Here is a 20,728-nt window from a genome sequence, read left to right as displayed (position 1 = left end):
TAGCTGTGTGTTAGCTGTGTGTTAGCTGTCTGTTTGCTGTCTGTTAGCTGTGTGTTAGCAGCTGGGAGAGAGATCCCAGATAGTAGTAGGTCCTGCTGTCTGTTAGCTGTGTGTTAGCTGTCTGTTTGCTGTGTGTTAGCTGTGTGTTAGCTGTCTGTTAGCTTTGTGTTAGCTGTGTGTTAGCTGTGTGTTAGCTGTCTGTTAGCTGTCTGTTAGCTGTGTGTTAGCTGTCTGTTAGCTGTTTGTTAGCGGCTGGGAGAGAGATCCCAGATAATAGTAGGTCCTGCTGTCTGTTAGCTGTGTGTTAGCTATCTGTTACCTGTCTGTTTGCTTTGTGTTAGCTGTCTGTTAGCTGTGTGTTAGCTGTGTGTTAGCTGTCTGTTTGCTGTCTGTTAGCTGTGTGTTAGCAGCTGGGAGAGAGATCCCAGATAGTAGTAGGTTCTGCTGTCTGTTTGCTGTGTGTTAGCTGTGTGTTAGCTGTCTGTTAGCTTTGTGTTAGCTGTCTGTTAGCTGTGTGTTAGCTGTGTGTTAGCTGTCTGTTTGCTGTCTGTTAGCTGTGTGTTAGCAGCTGGGAGAGAGATCCCAGATAGTAGTAGGTCCTGCTGTCTGTTAGCTGTGTGTTAGCTGTCTGTTTGCTGTGTGTTAGCTGTGTGTTAGCTGTCTGTTAGCTTTGTGTTAGCTGTGTGTTAGCTGTGTGTTAGCTGTCTGCTAGCTGTCTGTCACCTGTGTGTTAGCTGCTTGGCGACAGATCCCAGATAGTAGTAGCCTAATCGACAGTCTCGAGTTGTCTTTGTTAGATGAAGACCATTATAACTTGTTTGTAATCATGCCCTTTAGACCTGTAGAACAAAGCTGTTAGTAAATCAGGTTGACAATGAATCATAATTCCCATAGGAAGTCTTAATCTTCTTATTGTGTGTTTGCTTTGAGTTACCTACACCCACTGACTAGAGTCCTCACTCATCTGAAACTGTGTTTGATGTGGCTAGTATCTACACCCACTGACTAGAGTCCTCACTCATCTGAAACTGTGTTTGATGTGGCTAGTATCTACACCCCCCGTTCTCACTCCTCATCTGAAACTGTGTTTGATGTGGCTAGTATCTACACCCCCCGTTCTCACTCCTCATCTGAAACTGTGTTTGATGTAGCTAGTATCTACACCCACCGTTCTCACTCCTCATCTGAAACTGTGTTTGATGTGGCTAGTATCTACACCCCCCGTTCTCACTCCTCATCTGAAACTGTGTTTGATGTGGCTAGTATCTACACCCACCGTTCTCACTCCTCATCTGAAACTGTGTTTGATGTGGCTAGTATCTACACCCCCCGTTCTCACTCCTCATCTGAAACTGTGTTTGATGTGGCTAGTATCTACACCCCCCGTTCTCACTCCTCATCTGAAACTGTGTTTGATGTGGCTAGTATCTACACCCATCGTTCTCACTCCTTATCTGAAACTGTGTTTGATGTAGCTAGTATCTACACCCATCGTTCTCACTCCTTATCTGAAACTGTGTTTGATGTAGCTAGTATCTACACCCACCGTTCTCACTCCTCATCTGAAACTGTGTTTGATGTGGCTAGTATCTACACCCCCCGTTCTCACTCCTCATCTGAAACTGTGTTTGATGTGGCTAGTATCTACACCCATCGTTCTCACTCCTTATCTGAAACTGTGTTTGATGTAGCTAGTATCTACACCCACCGTTCTCACTCCTCATCTGAAACTGTGTTTGATGTAGCTAGTATCTACACCCCCCGTTCTCACTCCTCATCTGAAACTGTGTTTGATGTAGCTAGTATCTACACCCACCGTTCTCACTCCTCATCTGAAACTGTGTTTGATGTGGCTAGTATCTACACCCATCGTTCTCACTCCTTATCTGAAACTGTGTTTGATGTGGCTAGTATCTACACCCATCGTTCTCACTCCTTATCTGAAACTGTGTTTGATGTGGCTAGTATCTACACCTATCCACTAAGTTTTCATTCTTCAACTAAAACCACTATTCCCTCTTGTCCGACCCCAGGGCAGCGACAGCGAGTACGAGGTGGATCAGAACCGGGGCGGGCAACAGAAGACACACTCCTTCGTCAACCACTACATCAGTGACCCCACCTACTATAACTCCTGGCGCCGCCAGCAGAAGGGCGTCTCTCGCCCCCCGGCCTACGGATATACCCAGCCAGAGCCGCTGCACCCCCACCCCCTGGCTGAGCAAGACCCCATCCAGCCCACCACCAACACCACCCCGAGACACCCTCCACCCCTGCCCCCACTACCCCCCCTGCTGCCCCGGGCCCTCTCTCCATCCCCCCAGCCCCAGGGCCTCCAGGGGCTCCATAGCCAAGGGGGTCTCATCCAGGGTCTGGCACCCCAGGGTCAGGGCACACTATTCAGGCCAAAGGGCAGCCGGACTCCCACTCCCTCGCTGCTGTCCTGTTCTGTGTCTGAACCCCCCAGCCAGCACGGGACCCTCCTGTACAGCAGTAGGCCTCCAAGCAGCCTGGGCTGTTCCTCCACGCAGCAGCCTCCTACCGCGGGCTTCTCCTCTTTCGTTTGAACCACGTTTAACACACTGCTCCCAGTAGGAACATACATCTCAGAGGTCTCTTTTATCCCTCATTCACACTATAGGGCTGACCCTGAGCCCTATTGGGCTGGCTAGCCCACATTCACACTATAGGGCTGACCCTGAGCCCTATTGGGCTGGCTAGCCCTCATTCACACTATAGGGCTGACCCTGAGCCCTATTGGGCTGGCTAGCCCTCATTCACACTATAGGGCTGACCCTGAGCCCTATTGGGCTGGCTAGCCCTCATTCACACTATAGGGCTGACCCTGAGCCCTATTGGGCTGGCTAGCCCTCATTCACACTATAGGGCTGACCCTGAGCCCTATTGACCCTGAGCCCTACTGTGCTGGCTTGGATAGTTTATTTTCACATGATCCTGTCCAGCATAGTTCCATCTACCATAGTGGATGTGTAACCTGGCCAGCGCCGTACAGCTCGCTTTGGCTCATAGTGAAAAGGGGATTATTTTGTTGTAGTTGGTTTTACTCGCGTTTACATTTTTTCTGCTTGTTTCTTAATGACAATGATTTTTAAAGGTGTTCTCTCGATATTATAGTAAATATTGCAGGCATCTTGGGTAGTATTTTCGCTCTCCTGTGTGTGTGTGTGTGTGTGTGTCTATGAGTGAGCGAGAGAAAGAGAGAGCGAGAGAAAGAGAGAGTGAGAGAGAGTTTAATTTCGAGAAGAAAAAAAAGACAATCATTCAGAATGTTTATGATGCGTGGCACATTAATAATAGTATTTTACATGACAGCCACGACACGTGAACCAGGAGCTGAGAGAACAGTAGCACATCACAAAGGAGCAGTGGACTGTGTCTTACAGAGAATGACACATAAAACACAATGAAAGGGAAAAAGACTCAATGTGGCTAGAAATATGAACCAAGGACGAACGTAAGAGACAACTGTAACATGACAAATGACATCTGGTTCCACGACACTCAATCAGCTACAACGGCTTCAACACCTTTGATGTTCTTCTCACTTAAACCCAAAACATTGTTGCTATTTTATATGGAACATATGTGATATGTATTTGTCTTCATTTTGTTGAACAGATATTTATTTCTTAATGGTATCTATCAATCACTTCTGTAATGGTAATGTTATCAATCTCATTAAAAAAGTATTGCATAATGTTATCGATCTGCTTACAGCTACAGTACATTCCTCTGCAACTGCATAACGTTGAATGTGGTTTTTCAACACTTTACAATATGATTTCGGCTTAATTCCACGTATACATGCAGATAAATACCCACATTTGTTGTATTATAATATTCATTTGACCAAAGTATGATGGGACATTTCTAACAGGATGGAAACCATTGGAAGAAGGTACCTGATCACATTCAAGGTCCATAAGGACACTTATATCACCTGTTGTTGTTGTGGGCTGTAACTCACTGTACACATCATAACCACATGATCACGGTACTACTGCAACAATAAATTATTTTATTTTCTACAAATTGTTTCTTTGAATGCCTCAAATTGTAAGCCTTGAAATAGATACCCAGACCCTGTTGAATGCTCCTGCAGTTTATTCAGTTTCTACCTCAAGGGTCAGTCTCATTGGTCTGTAGCAGAGATCAAGGCCCTCACTAAAGTTAAATAATCAGGGTCAGTCTCATAGGTCTGTAGCAGATATCAAGGCCCTCACTAAAGTTAAATAATCAGGGTCAGTCTCATAGGTCTGTAGCAGATATCAAGGCCCTCACTAAAGTTAAATAATCAGGGTCAGTCTCATAGGTCTGTAGCAGATACCAAGGCCCTCACTAAAGTTAAATAATCAGGGTCAGTCTCATAGGTCTGTAGCAGATATCAAGGCCCTCACTAAAGTTAAATAATCAGGGTCAGTCTCATAGGTCTGTAGCAGATATCAAGGCCCTCACTAAAGTTAAATAATCAGAGTCAGTCTCATAGGTCTGTAGCAGATATCAAGGCCCTCACTAAAGTTAAATAATCAGAGTCAGTCTCATAGGTCTGTAGCAGATATCAAGGCCCTCACTAAAGTTAAATAATCAGGGTCAGTCTCATAGGTCTGTAGCAGATATCAAGGCCCTCACTAAAGTTAACTAATCAGGGTCAGTCTCATAGGTCTGTAGCAGATATCAAGGCCCTCACTAAAGTTAAATAATCAGGGTCAGTCTCATAGGTCTGTAGCAGATATCAAGGCCCTCACTAAAGTTAAATAATCAGGGTCAGTCTCATAGGTCTGTAGCAGATATCAAGGCCCTCACTAAAGTTAAATAATCAAGGTCAGTCTCATAGGTCTGTAGCAGATATCAAGGCCCTCACTAAAGTTAAATAATCAAGGTCAGTCTCATAGGTCTGTAGCAGATATCAAGGCCCTCACTAAAGTTAAATAATCAGTAATATGTTGAAGTCTGAATAGCATGACCTTGGCCATGTTTATGTACTGTAGCTAGGCAACGCTACTGAAAGAACCCCATCCTCCTTCACATAGAACACAACTCTGTCAGAGCCATAACGATGACTGACACTAGATGCTGATAGGCAGATAGCTGACCTGATTCTTCCCAGCCACATCAGAGACAGAGCAGAGACAGGACAGAGCCGAGATGAGATGAGACAGGGACAGAGAAGAGACAGAGAAGAGACAGAGACGAGACAGAACAGAGCAGAGACAGAACAGAACAGAAAAGAGGGTGACAGAACAGAAAAGAGACTGAGACAGAGACAGAACAGAACAGAAAAGAGGGTGACAGAACAGAAAAGAGACTGAGACAGAACAGGGGAGAAGGGGGATGACAGGGGAAAAGGGAGGATGACAGGGTAAAAGAGGGGATGACAGGGGAGAAGGGGGATGACAGGGGAGAAGGGAGGATGACAGGGTAAAAGAGGGGATGACAGGGGAGAAGGGGGATGACAGGGGAGAAGGGGGGATGACAGGGGAGAAGGGAGATGACAGGGAGAAGGGAGGATGACAGGGGAGAAGGGAGGATGACAGGGGAGAATGGGGGATGACAGGGAAAAAGGGGATGATAGGGGAGAAGGGGAGATGACAGGGGAGGGTGGGATAGTACGCCTGGAGATAATCCCTTTATTTCTAACCGGAAAATATGTATCCTTAGTAGAGGGGAAGGAGAGAGACGAGAGACAACAAAAAGAGAGAGGGTTGAGAGAGACAGAGAGAGAGAGAGGTGGGTACAACGAAATGAGAGGCCCGGTCTACAATCCACAGGAAGCTCCAGAAAGCTTATATTTTGCAGAAGCCCTCCTCTGACGGCAGTAATTGGACAGAAAGACAGATCCTTGGCAAATCGTTAATGCATCCACAAACCCAAACAGAGCACTGCAGTTGTCTAGAGATTCTCATTAAGATCCAACTCACAGGGCCAGGAGCCGGATGGTGTGAGGGAGGGAGGGAGAGAGAGAGAGAGAGACAGAGAGAGAGAAAGAAGGAAAGAGAAAGAGAGGAAGTAAGGGAAAGAGAGGGAGAAAGAGAGAGGGAGAAAGAGAAAGAGAGCGAGAGAGAAAGAGAGAAAACACTGGGAACTCAGCCAACAAGAAAAGGAAATGGCTATAAAATATGACTGATGGACATTGGCTGTTTAAATACAGCCCTTCATGCTGTTCATTTCATCACAGAAAGTACACGAGGGAGGAGAAAGAGAGAGGGGGATAAGGGGGGAGTTTACAGTAAAGTGCTTGCCAACATGAAGTTCATCACGCATCTTTTAGAACAATTGAATTGTCCGAAAATGTATTTTCTTAAATGATACTATGGATAGAGATGATGAATGAGTTCACTGACTTCTTGCCTAGTGACTTGAACATGAGTGTTTTCTAGTGTCATCATCTATCACTCAACAGCAGCCCTGCCAGTCAGAGTAACAGAGGGGGCTGATTCTGAATAACTATATAGGCTAATGGCCATATCATCACAGACATTGTTAGGCCAGGTGTGGGATGGTTATTCTAACCTGGATTGTTAGGCCAGGTGTTGGATGGTTACTCTAACCTGGATTGTTAGGCCAGGTGTGGGATGGTTACTCTAACCTGGATTGTTAGGCCAGGTGTTGGATGGTTACTCTAACCTGGATTGTTAGGCCAGGTGTGGGATGGTTATTCTAACCTGGATTGTTAGGCCAGGTGTGGGATGGTTATTCTAACCTGGATTGTTAGGCCAGGTGTGGGATGGTTATTCTAACCTGGATTGTTAGGCCAGGTGTGGGATGGTTATTCTAACCTGGATTGTTAGGCCAGGTGTGGGATGGTTATTCTAACCTGGATTGTTAGGCCAGGTGTTGGATGGTTACTCTAACCTGGATTGTTAGGCCAGGTGTGGGATGGTTATTCTAACCTGGATTGTTAGGCCAGGTGTGGGATGGTTATTCTAACCTGGATTGTTAGGCCAGGTGTGGGATGGTTACTCTAACCTGGATTGTTAGGCCAGGTGTGGGATGGTTATTCTAACCTGGATTGTTAGGCCAGGTTTCGGATACTTACTCTAACCTGGATCGTTAGGCCAGGTGTTGGATGGTTATTCTAACCTGGATTGTTAGGCCAGGTTTCGGATACTTACTCTAACCTGGATTGTTAGGCCAGGTGTGGGATGGTTATTCTAACCTGGATCGTTAGGCCAGGTGTTGGATGGTTATTCTAACCTGGATCGTTAGGCCAAAACACAATGCGCAGAACGAACGGCCGAAGGAATGAACTGCAGAAGACCTTCAGATGGATCTTGGGCTGGGTACGCTCCCTAAAACTGATCTTGGGCTGGGTACGCTCCCTAAAACTGATCTTGGGCTGGGTACGCTCCCTAAAACTGATCTTGGGATGGGTACGCTCCCTAAAACTGATCTTGGGCTGGGTACGCTCCCTAAAACTGTCAGGACCATGTGGTTCTGATTAAGGTTGAATATTTTCCATCAATTCTGCAAGAAAATGGCAAGCTTCTCCCGAGCATCCTGGGTATTCCTGTTCAACCTGAGTCTGACGTAATTACACCTCATTTAGTTGATGTAGCCTAGTTTTAAAAGTAGGCCTATGAAACACTGTTGGCTGAGCGGTAAAATATGATGTGGTTATTATTACAGCCTAGTGAAAATGTTTTAGTCTACCTTCGACTGAAAGATGTTAGCCAGCTTGTTAAGTCCTTTTCTCTCCCCTTGTACCTGGCTGTCAGGGGGATTTGGAAAGGTTGTGGCTGTTTTTATATTATGATAACCCACTTACTGTGGCATATCCGATGCAGCGTTTAATAAACAGATTAACAATAGCAGCATAAGCATAGATTCAGCACCATGGATAGAGCCGCGGTTGATCAATCCCCCGCAAATCTGACTAGTCAAGCCTGTGATCTCTTGCATGAGACTAGCCGGATTTGAAAAAGTCGCTTTTTGATTAAAATAAAGTTCTGAAGTCCGCCATTTTTCCTCTTAAGACATGTCACCCACTTTGAAGCTAAAACAAAGTAAAGTCATAGGCCTGCAGATGAGACAGAGATCCCAAATAGTTTTTTTGTAAAAATGATTTCGACAAAATTGAGTACAAGGCAAATACATAAACTTTCATCTTACGATGTGAAATGCTTCCTAACCGAAACAGTTGGGAAGAGTTTGTGTAAATATTATGATGACATTTTGTGACGTTTTTGTTTGTTTGGACTTCAGTGGGGGTTTTTCGGCTGTTCGGGCAAACAACATTTTTTTCTGGAGGCAAGCTGAAGTTCGGAGCCGAAGTCTAAGCCCCTTCGTTGGTGATTGGTCAACAGTAGCGATTCTTTAATAACGAGAGATGACTTGTTTTCATGCATTTTTTCTTTGAGAAATACTGCACCAAACATCTTAGTTAGATGTAAGAATTTGTTCTTAACTGACTTGCTTACTTAAATAAAGGTTAAATTAAATTAAATGTAAAAAAAAAAAAAAAAAAAAATAAAAAATTACGAGACTAAAATCCTCCTCTGCTAAAATTAATTAGAGATTTCTTGAGTTGTCTTAGATTCATTCGGACTATTTTGAGGAAATGTACGGCATCTCAAAATGGACAAACAGTACTATTGCCACCTTTTTCAAATGTTTCAAGCAAAGGTATTTTAAGGGAGAATGCGAGCACGCTCGTTCGGTTTCGGCTAGCCGAGTTAGGCTAGGCGCCAGCCGAACTGAAGAATGCTGACGCCTTAAGCCGTCCAGCCTCACACACACCAGGAACCTTCCTCTTAAACTGTGCATCCTATACGTAAAGGCTGTTGGCACCCCCTAGAGAGGAGCCCTTTTCCATAGGCTAAAACATGTTACCTCTCACGCCCCTGAGTCGAACCAAACGCAATGCTCGGTCCCTCTGGGTGACCCTATCATGATGAATCTGCTATCATAATGAATCTGTTGATAGACTGCATTCCCCCCAGCATACTTCCACCCACCTCAACAACGCATGCTGGTCATGCCCCTTTGTTCTACAAATCCTGCACCTATTGGAAATCATGTGACTATAAGCCTACCTTTCCCCTCCATTGGCAGTAAGTCATGTGACTATAGGCCTACCTTTCCCCTCCCTTGGCAGTAAGTCATGTGACTATAGGCCTACCTTTCCCCTCCCTTGGCAGTAAGTCATGTGACTATAAGCCTACCTTTCCCCTCCCTTGGCAGTAAGTCATGTGACTATAAGCCTACCTTTCCCCTCCCTTGGCAGTAAGTCATGTGACTATAGGCCTACCTATCCCCTCCCTTGGCAGTAAGTCATGTGACTATAGGCCTACCTATCCCCTCCTGGGCAGTAAGTCATGTGACTATAGGCCTACCTTTCCCCTCCCTTGGCAGTAAGTCATGTGACTATAGGCCTACCTTTCCCCTCCCTTGGCAGTAAGTCATGTGACTATAGGTCTACCTATCCCCTCCCTTGGCAGTAAGTCATGTGACTATAGGCCTACCTATCCCCTCCTGGGCAGTAAGTCATGTGACTATAGGCCTACCTTTCCCCTCCCTTGGCAGTAAGTCATGTGACTATAGGCCTACCTTTCCCCTCCCTTGGCAGTAAGTCATGTGACTATAGGCCTACCTTTCCCCTCCCAGGGCAGTAAGTCATGTGACTATAGGCCTACCTTTCCCCTCCCTGGGCAGTAAATCATGTGACTATAGGCCTACCTTTCCCCTCCCTGGGCAGTAAGTCATGTGACTATAGGCCTACCTTTCCCCTCCTGGGCAGTAAGTCATGTGACTATAGGCCTACCTATCCCCTCCTGGGAAGTAAGTAATGTGACTATAGGCCTACCTTTCCCCTCCATGGGCAGTAAGTCATGTGACTATAAGCCTACCTTTCCCCTCCCTTGGCAGTAAGTCATGTGACTATAAGCCTACCTTACCCCTCCCTTGGCAGTAAGTCATGTGACTATAAGCCTACCTTACCCCTCCCTTGGCAGTAAGTCATGTGGCTATAGGCCTACTTTTCCCCTCCCTTTGGCTGTGTGAGATATGGTACCCGTTGGCACACACACACGAATTTGAATGTGACAATCATTCATTGCCCATCTCCGTTTGGAAAACATGCTGGTGCCCACCCAGAGCCTTTTGTCGGTCTCAGTAAAGTGAGAGTAGCCTAATTCTAGAATACCCTCTATCGCTTTAAGACGCCATGTGGGAGGGGCGTGGTCAGACTCACCAAAGGAGTGGAAACGCGATGAACGTTGCACCGGTGTACAGCAACGCCTGACAGAAGCACAGAGGATGCATCATAGCTGCTATTTTACTCTGGAAACCAACTTCACTATCTTATTTTGATGTTGTTTTTTTTCAAAATAAAAATAATAGAATTGGGAGTTTGGAAGAGTCGATAGGATATATATTCTCTACATTTTGCCTGGTCCCGTTGTTGAGCGGAGCCTAGCCTACTACAAGACAAGCCAACGTTGTTGTGTGATGAACGCGCCCTTGTCTTGAACCTGGGGGCCCGTTGAAACTGTCACGCGGATCAAAGCCTTGTGAATGGGATGCTTTTCACGGTGAGTTCCGCGTGGCCTATGCATGCGCTTTAAATTAGATTCATTTAAAAAATATAACTTAATTGTAGATATTTTATTCCGTCTTGATCATAGTGCATGCAGCTTACAAACAGACAGAAGCGCAGATATGGGGGGACCACGGGGGGTGAATATTGGGAGGGGAGACGCTTTTGTAATCATCAACCAGGCTACTTATTGTCCCCTCGTCAGTGATCATCGGTTGTGTTGAAACGGGGCTTAACTAGGGTCATTTCATGATTCTCTTTTTAACAGTTTAATTGGAGTAGTTATCTCCTTTCTGTCGAGTGTAGACTATTCCTCACATTACAAAGAACAGCCAAATGCAACATGCAGTGGTTTTGGGCGCTGCCGGGTGCCTGTTTATTGAATGCAACGATGTTGCAAAAATGACGGTAGTCAGTAGAAATAGGCTCGTGTTACTTTGTTGCCTTTTCTGTGTCTGGGTTCATGATCATTTTCTTTGCGTCTTGAAATCAATAGAATAAGACGGTGTTTTAGGTTTTCTGTTAGAATGCTGCTTTCAGTGGACTTGTAATTATTTTCATATTTCTTAACTTTATATTCGACTGATTCATTTAGAAGTTGTGTAGCTTCGAGGAATTCAAGGAAATGTGGTGCGACTCACTTTTTATAATGTTAAAAAGAAAAGCATCGGTTGTATTGAAGGCGGTGGGGCTGTAGCTCCTGGATACGTTGACTAGGGGAGCATGATGGTGACTCCGGTGATATCTTTTCTCATGTACTCCATCATACCATGTCCACGAACAACGTCCTCTTTGATAGCCTAACTACGAATTGGTTGCACCAGAGCACTTTCTTAAAGAACATACATTTGACAGAATGGGAGAAAATGCATTTTTGCCAACTCACTCTGCAGCGTTGGTGGATGTGAGTTTGGATCTCAGGCCAGAGAATTGTTCAATCATTAACCAGCAGACATTAGATAAAGTGGAACTGCTGGTGACAGAATGGACAAACTGACCCTGTTAAGTCCAAAACTGTACACACACACACACACACACACACACACACACACACACACACACACACACACACTTCGTAGCAGACATTTCACCTACTGTTTCTCCTCTCGTCATGCGTATGCTCTGGTACACAGGTCAATGTGCATCCCATTCTCCCAAACCATTACCCTCCCAGCCAGAGAGACTGTTGACATGGCAACCAGATCTGTGTCACTGGGCATGGCTGTCAGGGTCATGGCATCAGATCAGCTCATTGGCTGGGAGTCCTCTACTGTCTGTGTTCCAAATGGCACCATAGTAACTATACGGTGCACTACTTCTGACCAGGGCCCATAGGGAGACATTTGGGACGCAGGTTCTCTGGTCCTCCTGTCATAATGGACCATGGGGGGACCAGAGTGGACATTTGTGGACATTTGTCCAATCGTTTCTCATTGGACAAATGTAGGTAGTTGCCTCCCGAGTTTCACTCAGGTTTCTAAATGTTTTGTTGAATCTAGAATATTGGCGGATAAATCAAACGTTTCAATTGTCATTAAATGAATGGATTTTTTCCTGTGTCTGTGTTCCTGTGTGGAAGCTGTGAACCACTGTGTTCTGTCTTTACCATGTACTGTGTTGTGGGGGGGGGGGGCCATGCATCCTGCTTTAAACTGAACTCTGTCATAGAACGTGTGTGTGTTGTGGGGGGGGGAGGCCATGCATCCTGCTTTAAACTGAACTCTGTCATAGAACGTGTGTGTGTGGGGGGGGGGCCATGCATCCTGCTTTAAACTGATCTCTGTCATAGAACGTGTGTGTGGGGGGGGGGGGGCCATGCATCCTGCTTTAAACTGAACTCTGTCATAGAACGTGTGTGTGTTGTGGGGGGGGGAGGCCATGCATCCTGCTTTAAACTGAACTCTGTCATAGAACGTGTGTGTGGGGGGGGGGGGCCATGCATCCTGCTTTAAACTGAACTCTGTCATAGAACGTGTGTGTGTGGGGGGGGGGCCATGCATCCTGCTTTAAACTGAACTCTGTCATAGAACGTGTGTGTGGGGGGGGGGGGCCATGCATCCTGCTTTAAACTGAACTCTGTCATAGAACGTGTGTGTGTTGTGGGGGGGGGAGGCCATGCATCCTGCTTTAAACTGAACTCTGTCATAGAACGTGTGTGTGTGGGGGGGGGGCCATGCATCCTGCTTTAAACTGAACTCTGTCATAGAACGTGTGTGTGGGGGGGGGGGGCCATGCATCCTGCTTTAAACTGAACTCTGTCATAGAACGTGTGTGTGTTGTGGGGGGGGGAGGCCATGCATCCTGCTTTAAACTGAACTCTGTCATAGAACGTGTGTGTGTGGGGGGGGGCCATGCATCCTGCTTTAAACTGAACTCTGTCATAGAACGTGTGTGTGGGGGGGGGGGGCCATGCATCCTGCTTTAAACTGAACTCTGTCATAGAACGTGTGTGTGGGGGGGGGGGGCCATGCATCCTGCTTTAAACTGAACTCTGTCATAGAACGTGTGTGTGTGGGGGGGGGCCATGCATCCTGCTTTAAACTGAACTCTGTCATAGAACGTGTGTGTGTGGGGGGGGGGGGCCATGCATCCTGCTTTAAACTGAACTCTGTCATAGAACGTGTGTGTGTGGGGGGGGGGCCATGCATCCTGCTTTAAACTGAACTCTGTCATAGAACGTGTGTGTGGGGGGGGGGGGCCATGCATCCTGCTTTAAACTGAACTCTGTCATAGAACGTGTGTGTGTTGTGGGGGGGGGAGGCCATGCATCCTGCTTTAAACTGAACTCTGTCATAGAACGTGTGTGTGTGGGGGGGGGGCCATGCATCCTGCTTTAAACTGAACTCTGTCATAGAACGTGTGTGTGGGGGGGGGGGGGCCATGCATCCTGCTTTAAACTGAACTCTGTCATAGAACGTGTGTGTGTTGTGGGGGGGGGAGGCCATGCATCCTGCTTTAAACTGAACTCTGTCATAGAACGTGTGTGTGTGGGGGGGGGGCCATGCATCCTGCTTTAAACTGAACTCTGTCATAGAACGTGTGTGTGGGGGGGGGGGCCATGCATCCTGCTTTAAACTGAACTCTGTCATAGAACGTGTGTGTGTGGGGGGGGGGGGCATGCATCCTGCTTTAAACTGAACTCTGTCATAGAACGTGTGTGTGTGGGGGGGGGCCATGCATCCTGCTTTAAACTGAACTCTGTCATAGAACGTGTGTGTGTGGGGGGGGGGCCATGCATCCTGCTTTAAACTGAACTCTGTCATAGAACGTGTGTGTGGGGGGGGGGGGCCATGCATCCTGCTTTAAACTGAACTCTGTCATAGAACGTGTGTGTGTGTATGGGGGGTTGACATTCCAGGAAATTCCAATATAAACAGTTATTTTCTCCTAGGAATGTCTGCGGACCGCGACACTTAGCTGAGTGATACTGAGTATGTGGTGAAGGGTTGTACCCTGTAGTCTGGTTGACTGATGTTGTGTTGCCAGTTCAACACTTAGAAGTGGGTCTTTCAGCGACCAGTGACGCTTTGACGTTGGAATGGATCCATCTATGTCATTGGTTCCCCTCCTCTGATCCTGACTGTTTACTGTTCTGACAGGTTGTATCCCAGCTGACACCCTGTCCCCTATAGTCTGTATCCCAGGTGACACCCTGTCCCCTATAGTCTGTATCCCAGCTGACACCCTGTCCCCTATAGTCTGTATCCCAGCTGACACCCTGTCCCCTATAGTCTGTATCCCAGCTGACACCCTGTCCCCTCTAGTCTGTATCCCAGCTGACACCCTGTCCCCTCTAGTCTGTATCCCAGCTGACACCCTGTCCCCTATAGTCTGTATCCCAGCTGACACCCTGTCCCCTATAGTCTGTATCCCAGCTGACACCCTGTCCCCTATAGTCTGTATCCCAACTGACACCCTGTCCCCTATAGTCTGTATCCCAGCTGACACCCTGTCCCCTATAGTCTGTATCCCAGCTGACACCCTGTCCCCTATAGTCTGTATCCCAGCTGACACCCTGTCCCCTATAGTGCTCTACATAAGATCCTGCTAGGGAATAGCGTGTTTAGGATGCAGACATCATTTGACCGTATTGTCCTCTCTTGCTTTTGGCACACAGTTCTAAAGGTCTCTAACTAAGTAACTAACTAGGTCCATGATTTGTGTACAGGAGTTAACCTCTGAGCTGTGGTTCGTTAGTTCACTGCGACACAGCAGACTTGATGTAACCCCTGTTATGTTGCCCCAACATCTACATTCCAAGGGGGTTTGGTGAGTCTCAAATGTCACTGTGAATACTGTGTTTGTTCCTGGGAGTCTTTTGTTTCAGGCCTGATAATAATAGTGTGTGTGTGTGTGCATACTAGCGTGATAGTAGAGTTTGTTCACAAGCCAGAGGAAATGTTTATTCAGCAACCCCCTGCTATCTGGGGTCCTAAGGACGTCCGACTCATTATATAGTCCTCTACACTCTCTCGTGTTATACAGTCCTCTACACTCTCTCGTGTTATACAGTCCTCTACACTCTCTCGTCGTCATACAGTCCTCTACACTCTCTCGTCGTCATACAGTCCTCTACACTCTCTCGTGTTATACAGTCCTCTACACTCTCTCGTCGTCGTACAGTCCTCTACACTCTCTCGTCGTCGTACAGTCCTCTGCACTCTCTCGTCGTCGTACAGTCCTCTGCACTCTCTCGTCGTCGTACAGTCCTCTGCACTCTCTCGTCGTCGTACAGTCCTCTGCACTCTCTCGTCGTCGTACAGTCCTCTGCACTCTCTCGTCGTCGTACAGTCCTCTGCACTCTCTCGTCGTCGTACAGTCCTCTGCACTCTCTCGTCGTCGTACAGTCCTCTGCACTCTCTCGTCGTCGTACAGTCCTCTGCACTCTCTCGTCGTCGTACAGTCCTCTGCACTCTCTCGTCGTCGTACAGTCCTCTGCACTCTCTCGTCGTCGTACAGTCCTCTGCACTCTCTCGTCGTCGTACAGTCCTCTGCACTCTCTCGTCGTCGTACAGTCCTCTGCACTCTCTCGTCGTCGTACAGTCCTCTGCACGCTCTCGTCGTCGTACAGTCCTCTGCTCGCTCTCGTCGTCGTACAGTCCTCTGCTCGCTCTCGTCGTCGTACAGTCCTCTGCTCGCTCTCGTCGTCGTACAGTCCTCTGCTCGCTCTCGTCGTCGTACAGTCCTCTGCTCGCTCTCGTCGTCGTACAGTCCTCTGCTCGCTCTCGTCGTCGTACAGTCCTCTGCTCGCTCTCGTCGTCGTACAGTCCTCTGCTCGCTCTCGTCGTCGTACAGTCCTCTGCTCGCTCTCGTCGTCGTACAGTCCTCTGCTCGCTCTCGTCGTCGTACAGTCCTCTGCTCGCTCTCGTCGTCGTACAGTCCTCTGCTCGCTCTCGTCGTCGTACAGTCCTCTGCTCGCTCTCGTCGTCGTACAGTCCTCTGCTCGCTCTCGTCGTCGTACAGTCCTCTGCTCGCTCTCGTCGTCGTACAGTCCTCTGCTCGCTCTCTCGTCGTCGTACAGTCCTCTGCTCGCTCTCTCGTCGTCGTACAGTCCTCTGCTCGCTCTCTCGTCGTCGTACAGTCCTCTGCTCGCTCTCTCGTCGTCGTACAGTCCTCTGCTCGCTCTCTCGTCGTCGTACAGTCCTCTGCTCGCTCTCTCGTCGTCGTACAGTCCTCTGCTCGCTCTCTCGTCGTCGTACAGTCCTCTGCTCGCTCTCTCGTCGTCGTACAGTCCTCTGCTCGCTCTCTCGTCGTCGTACAGTCCTCTGCTCGCTCTCGTCGTCGTACAGTCCTCTGCTCGCTCTCGTCGTCGTACAGTCCTCTGCTCGCTCTCGTCGTCGTACAGTCCTCTGCTCGCTCTCGTCGTCGTACAGTCCTCGCTCTCTCGTCGTCGTACAGTCCTCGCTCTCTCGTCGTCGTACAGTCCTCGCTCTCTCGTCGTCGTACAGTCCTCGCTCTCTCGTCGTCGTACAGTCCTCGCTCTCTCGTCGTCGTACAGTCCTCGCTCTCTCGTCGTCGTACAGTCCTCGCTCTCTCGTCGTCGTACAGTCCTCGCTCTCTCGTCGTCGTACAGTCCTCGCTCTCTCGTCGTCGTACAGTCCTCGCTCTCTCGTCGTCGTACAGTCCTCGCTCTCTCGTCGTCGTACAGTCCTCGCTCTCTCGTCGTCGTACAGTCCTCGCTCTCTCGTCGTCGTACAGTCCTCTGCTCGCTCTCGTCGTCGTACAGTCCTCTGCTCGCTCTCGTCGTCGTACAGTCCTCTGCTCGCTCTCTCGTCGTCGTACAGTCATGCTCGCTCTCGTCGTCGTACAGTCATGCTCGCTCTCTCGTCGTCGTACAGTCATGCTCGCTCTCGTCGTCGTACAGTCATGCTCGCTCTCGTCGTCGTACAGTCATGCTCGCTCTCGTCGTCGTACAGTCATGCTCGCTCTCGTCGTCGTACAGTCCTCTGCTCGCTCTCGTCGTCGTACTGTCCTCTGCTCGCTCTCGTCGTCGTACTGTCCTCTGCTCGCTCTCGTCGTCGTACTGTCCTCTGCTCGCTCTCGTCGTCGTACTGTCCTCTGCTCGCTCTCGTCGTCGTACTGTCCTCTGCTCGCTCTCGTCGTCGTACTGTCCTCTGCTCGCTCTCGTCGTCGTACTGTCCTCTGCTCGCTCTCGTCGTCGTACTGTCCTCTGCTCGCTCTCGTCGTCGTACTGTCCTCTGCTCGCTCTCGTCGTCGTACTGTCCTCTGCTCGCTCTCGTCGTCGTACTGTCCTCTGCTCGCTCTCGTCGTCGTACTGTCCTCTGCTCGCTCTCGTCGTCGTACTGTCCTCTGCTCGCTCTCGTCGTCGTACAGTCCTCTGCTCGCTCTCGTCGTCGTACAGTCCTCTACACTCTCTCGTCGTCGTACAGTCCTCTACACTCTCTCGTCGTCGTACAGTCCTCTACACTCTCTCGTCGTCATGCTCGCTCTCGTCGTCATACTGTCCTCTGCTCGCTCTCGTCGTCATACAGTCCTCTGCTCGCTCTCGTCGTCATACAGTCCTATGCTCGCTCTCGTCGTCATACAGTCCTGTGCTCGCTCTCGTCGTCATACAGTCCTGTGCTCGCTCTCGTCGTCATACAGTCCTCTACACTCTCTCGTCGTCGTACAGTCCTCTACACTCTCTCGTCGTCATGCTCGCTCTCGTCGTCATACAGTCCTATGCTCGCTCTCGTCGTCATACAGTCCTATGCTCGCTCTCGTCGTCATACAGTCCTGTGCTCGCTCTCGTCGTCATACAGTCCTGTGCTCGCTCTCGTCGTCATACAGTCATGCTCCCTCTCGTCGTCATACTGTCCTCTGCTCGCTCTCGTCGTCATACTGTCCTCTGCTCGCTCTCGTCGTCATACAGTCCTATGCTCGCTCTCGTCGTCATACAGTCCTATGCTCGCTCTCGTCGTCATACAGTCCTGTGCTCGCTCTCGTCGTCATACAGTCCTGTGCTCGCTCTCGTCGTCATACAGTCCTCTACACTCTCTCGTCGTCATACAGTCATGCTCCCTCTCGTCGTCATACTGTCCTCTGCTCGCTCTCGTCGTCATACTGTCCTCTGCTCGCTCTCGTCGTCATACAGTCCTATGCTCGCTCTCGTCGTCATACAGTCCTCTACACTCTCTCGTCGTCATACAGTCCTGTGCTCGCTCTCGTCGTCATACAGTCCTCTACACTCTCTCGTCGTCATACAGTCATGCTCCCTCTCGTCGTCATACTGTCCTCTGCTCGCTCTCGTCGTCATACAGTCCTCTGCTCGCTCTCGTCGTCATACAGTCCTATGCTCGCTCTCGTCGTCATACAGTCCTCTGCTCGCTCTCGTCGTCATACAGTCCTCTGCTCGCTCTCGTCGTCATACAGTCCTCTGCTCGCTCTCGTCGTCATACAGTCCTCTGCTCGCTCTCGTCGTCATACAGTCCTCTTCACTCTCTCGTCGCCATACAGTCCTGTGCTCGCTCTCATCGTCATACAGTCCTCTACACTCTCTTGTCGTTATACAGTCCTCTACACACTCTCGTCGTCATACAGTCCTCTACACTCTCTCGTCGTCATACTCGCTCTCGTCGTCATACAGTCCTCTACACTCTCTCGTCGTCATGCTCCCTCTCGTCGTCATACTGTCCTCTGCTCGCTCTCGTCGTCATACTGTCCTCTGCTCGCTCTCGTCGTCATACAGTCCTCTGCTCGCTCTCGTCGTCATACAGTCCTCTGCTCGCTCTCGTCGTCATACAGTCCTATGCTCGCTCTCGTCGTCATACAGTCCTCTGCTCGCTCTCGTCGTCATACAGTCCTCTGCTCGCTCTCGTCGTCATACAGTCCTCTGCTCGCTCTCGTCGTCATACAGTCCTCTGCTCGCTCTCGTCGTCATACAGTCCTCTGCTCGCTCTCGTCGTCATACAGTCCTCTTCACTCTCTCGTCGCCATACGGTCCTCTACACTCTCTCGTCGTCATACGGTCCTCTACACTCTCTCGTCGTCATACGGTCCTCTATACTCTCTCGTCGTCATACGGTCCTCTACACTCTCTCGTCGTCATACGGTCCTCTACACTCTCTCGTCGTCATACGGTCCTCTACACTCTCTCGTCGTCATACGGTCCTCTACACTCTCTCGTCGTCATACGGTCCTCTACACTCTCTCGTCGTCATACGGTCCTCTACACTCTCTCGTCGTCATACGGTCCTTTGCTCGCTCTGAAAAGATGAGTGTCAACATTCTGATGCATCTAAAGTACAGGTAACAGTGAAAGGTCAGGAAGCAACCACACTCACAGTACAGTTTAGAAGTACAATACAACATCATTAAAACCTTATTGCTGCTGGTTGTTTTAGATTAGTGTCTGTTTGTTTAGAGTGTGGATTGATGTGTGAGTTAATTTCTGTTGAGATGGGAGACTCCTACTCCCCCTGCCCTTCCTGTGGCCCCAGACCTTTATATACACACACACACACTCCCCTGTACCGCCACAGTGTGTGTCACCAGTAATTGCCATGTAGAGCTAACTGATGTCAGTTAACTTATCTTTCTAGTGTAATTAGGAACATTCCTTTAGCACTGTGCAGAACACAGTTCAACAGCCATGGATGTGTGTCTCAGATGTTCACCAATTAGTTCAACCAATGAGGTCAAGTCTTTGGTCCAGCTGGTGAACTGGAAGGCCAAGCCTTGTGGTTTAGGAACTGAGGACAGCAGTCATTTTAAGAAGGAAAACTAACCATCCCCCATATCTTACCTCTGATAAAACCTCCAAGTGTATCATTTTAGATGGCTGAGAATTAGAATGCATTTGGATATTCCTTGAATGTTCCTGAGTTCCACTCTGTTCTAATTTCCTTCACCCTCAGTGTGCCCGCTCTCTTTAGGCTGTGTAGTAAGTCTTCTAAATGCCATGGAGGGAGGTGGCCCCTCTGAAGGCCTCTGCCTGTTTAGTTCTAGATGCCATGGAGGGAGGTGGCCCCTCTGAAGGCCTCTGCCTGTTTACTTCTAGATGCCACGCTCACTGCCATTACATCACTCTGTGCACTGCTTGCAAATGGAGGGTATATTACTGTCACCGTTTACCAGTAAACTACCAGTGTTTTGGTAACGTTCAAGGATTTTATGTACTTTTTTCACAAGACATCTAGTGTCTCTTTTGGGTCCTTCAGATTTGTACAGATGTGTGTAATTATCTCTGTCCCTCTGTGTGGCCTTATCGCATGTCACATATTCAAAGATATCAGATTTAAAAATATTAAAAATAATAGAACAACAAAGCTGTAAATCATTATCCTGAATACAAACCAACTTAGTGAATATCATTGGTATTTAATGAGGGTTTCAGCATGAAATATCCTTTTAGTTTTCTGTAAACACGTTTATTTATCCTACTATATCACTGTCTTTGTTGTAAATGGGTTGGTCGCCAAACTGGTGCCAGTTGAGAAAAAAGTGAATAGTTAGTTGCAGAGTTAATTAAATATAACGCCCGTGTGTGTTTGTGTACAGTGGCAAGAACAAGTATAAACCCTCTGGAATTACCAGGATTTCTGCATTAATTGGTCATCAGATTTGATCTGATCTTCATCTATGTCACAACAACAGACAAACACAGTGTGAGTAAACTAATTAACACACAAATTATAATTTTTATTGTCTATATTGAATAGATCATTTAAACAT

General features: G+C 48.3%; 2 protein-coding genes across 2 annotated transcripts in view; both read left to right on the top strand.

Moving 5' to 3' along the window:
- The window catches only part of LOC120041940 (protein sidekick-2-like), a 138,918-nt gene extending 134,896 nt beyond the window's left edge, over nucleotides 1-4,022 (top strand). The window contains exon 44 of the mRNA XM_038986813.1: nucleotides 2,034-4,022. Coding sequence (XP_038842741.1) covers nucleotides 2,034-2,567 — 534 coding nt within the window. The 3' untranslated portion in view covers nucleotides 2,568-4,022. The remainder of the gene's footprint in view (nucleotides 1-2,033) is intronic.
- Nucleotides 4,023-10,218: 6,196 nt separating this feature from the next.
- LOC120041930 (cdc42 effector protein 4-like) overlaps nucleotides 10,219-20,728 on the top strand; it is a 41,960-nt gene continuing 31,450 nt past the window's right edge. The window contains exon 1 of the mRNA XM_038986803.1: nucleotides 10,219-10,550. The gene's annotated coding sequence lies outside the window, so the exon portion shown is untranslated. The remainder of the gene's footprint in view (nucleotides 10,551-20,728) is intronic.

The sequence above is a fragment of the Salvelinus namaycush genome, chromosome 3 (genome assembly GCF_016432855.1).
Source record: "Salvelinus namaycush isolate Seneca chromosome 3, SaNama_1.0, whole genome shotgun sequence".
NCBI lineage: Eukaryota > Metazoa > Chordata > Actinopteri > Salmoniformes > Salmonidae > Salvelinus > Salvelinus namaycush.
The sequence above is the reverse complement of the archived record's forward strand: the minus strand, read 5'-3'. Positions and strand labels throughout refer to the sequence as shown.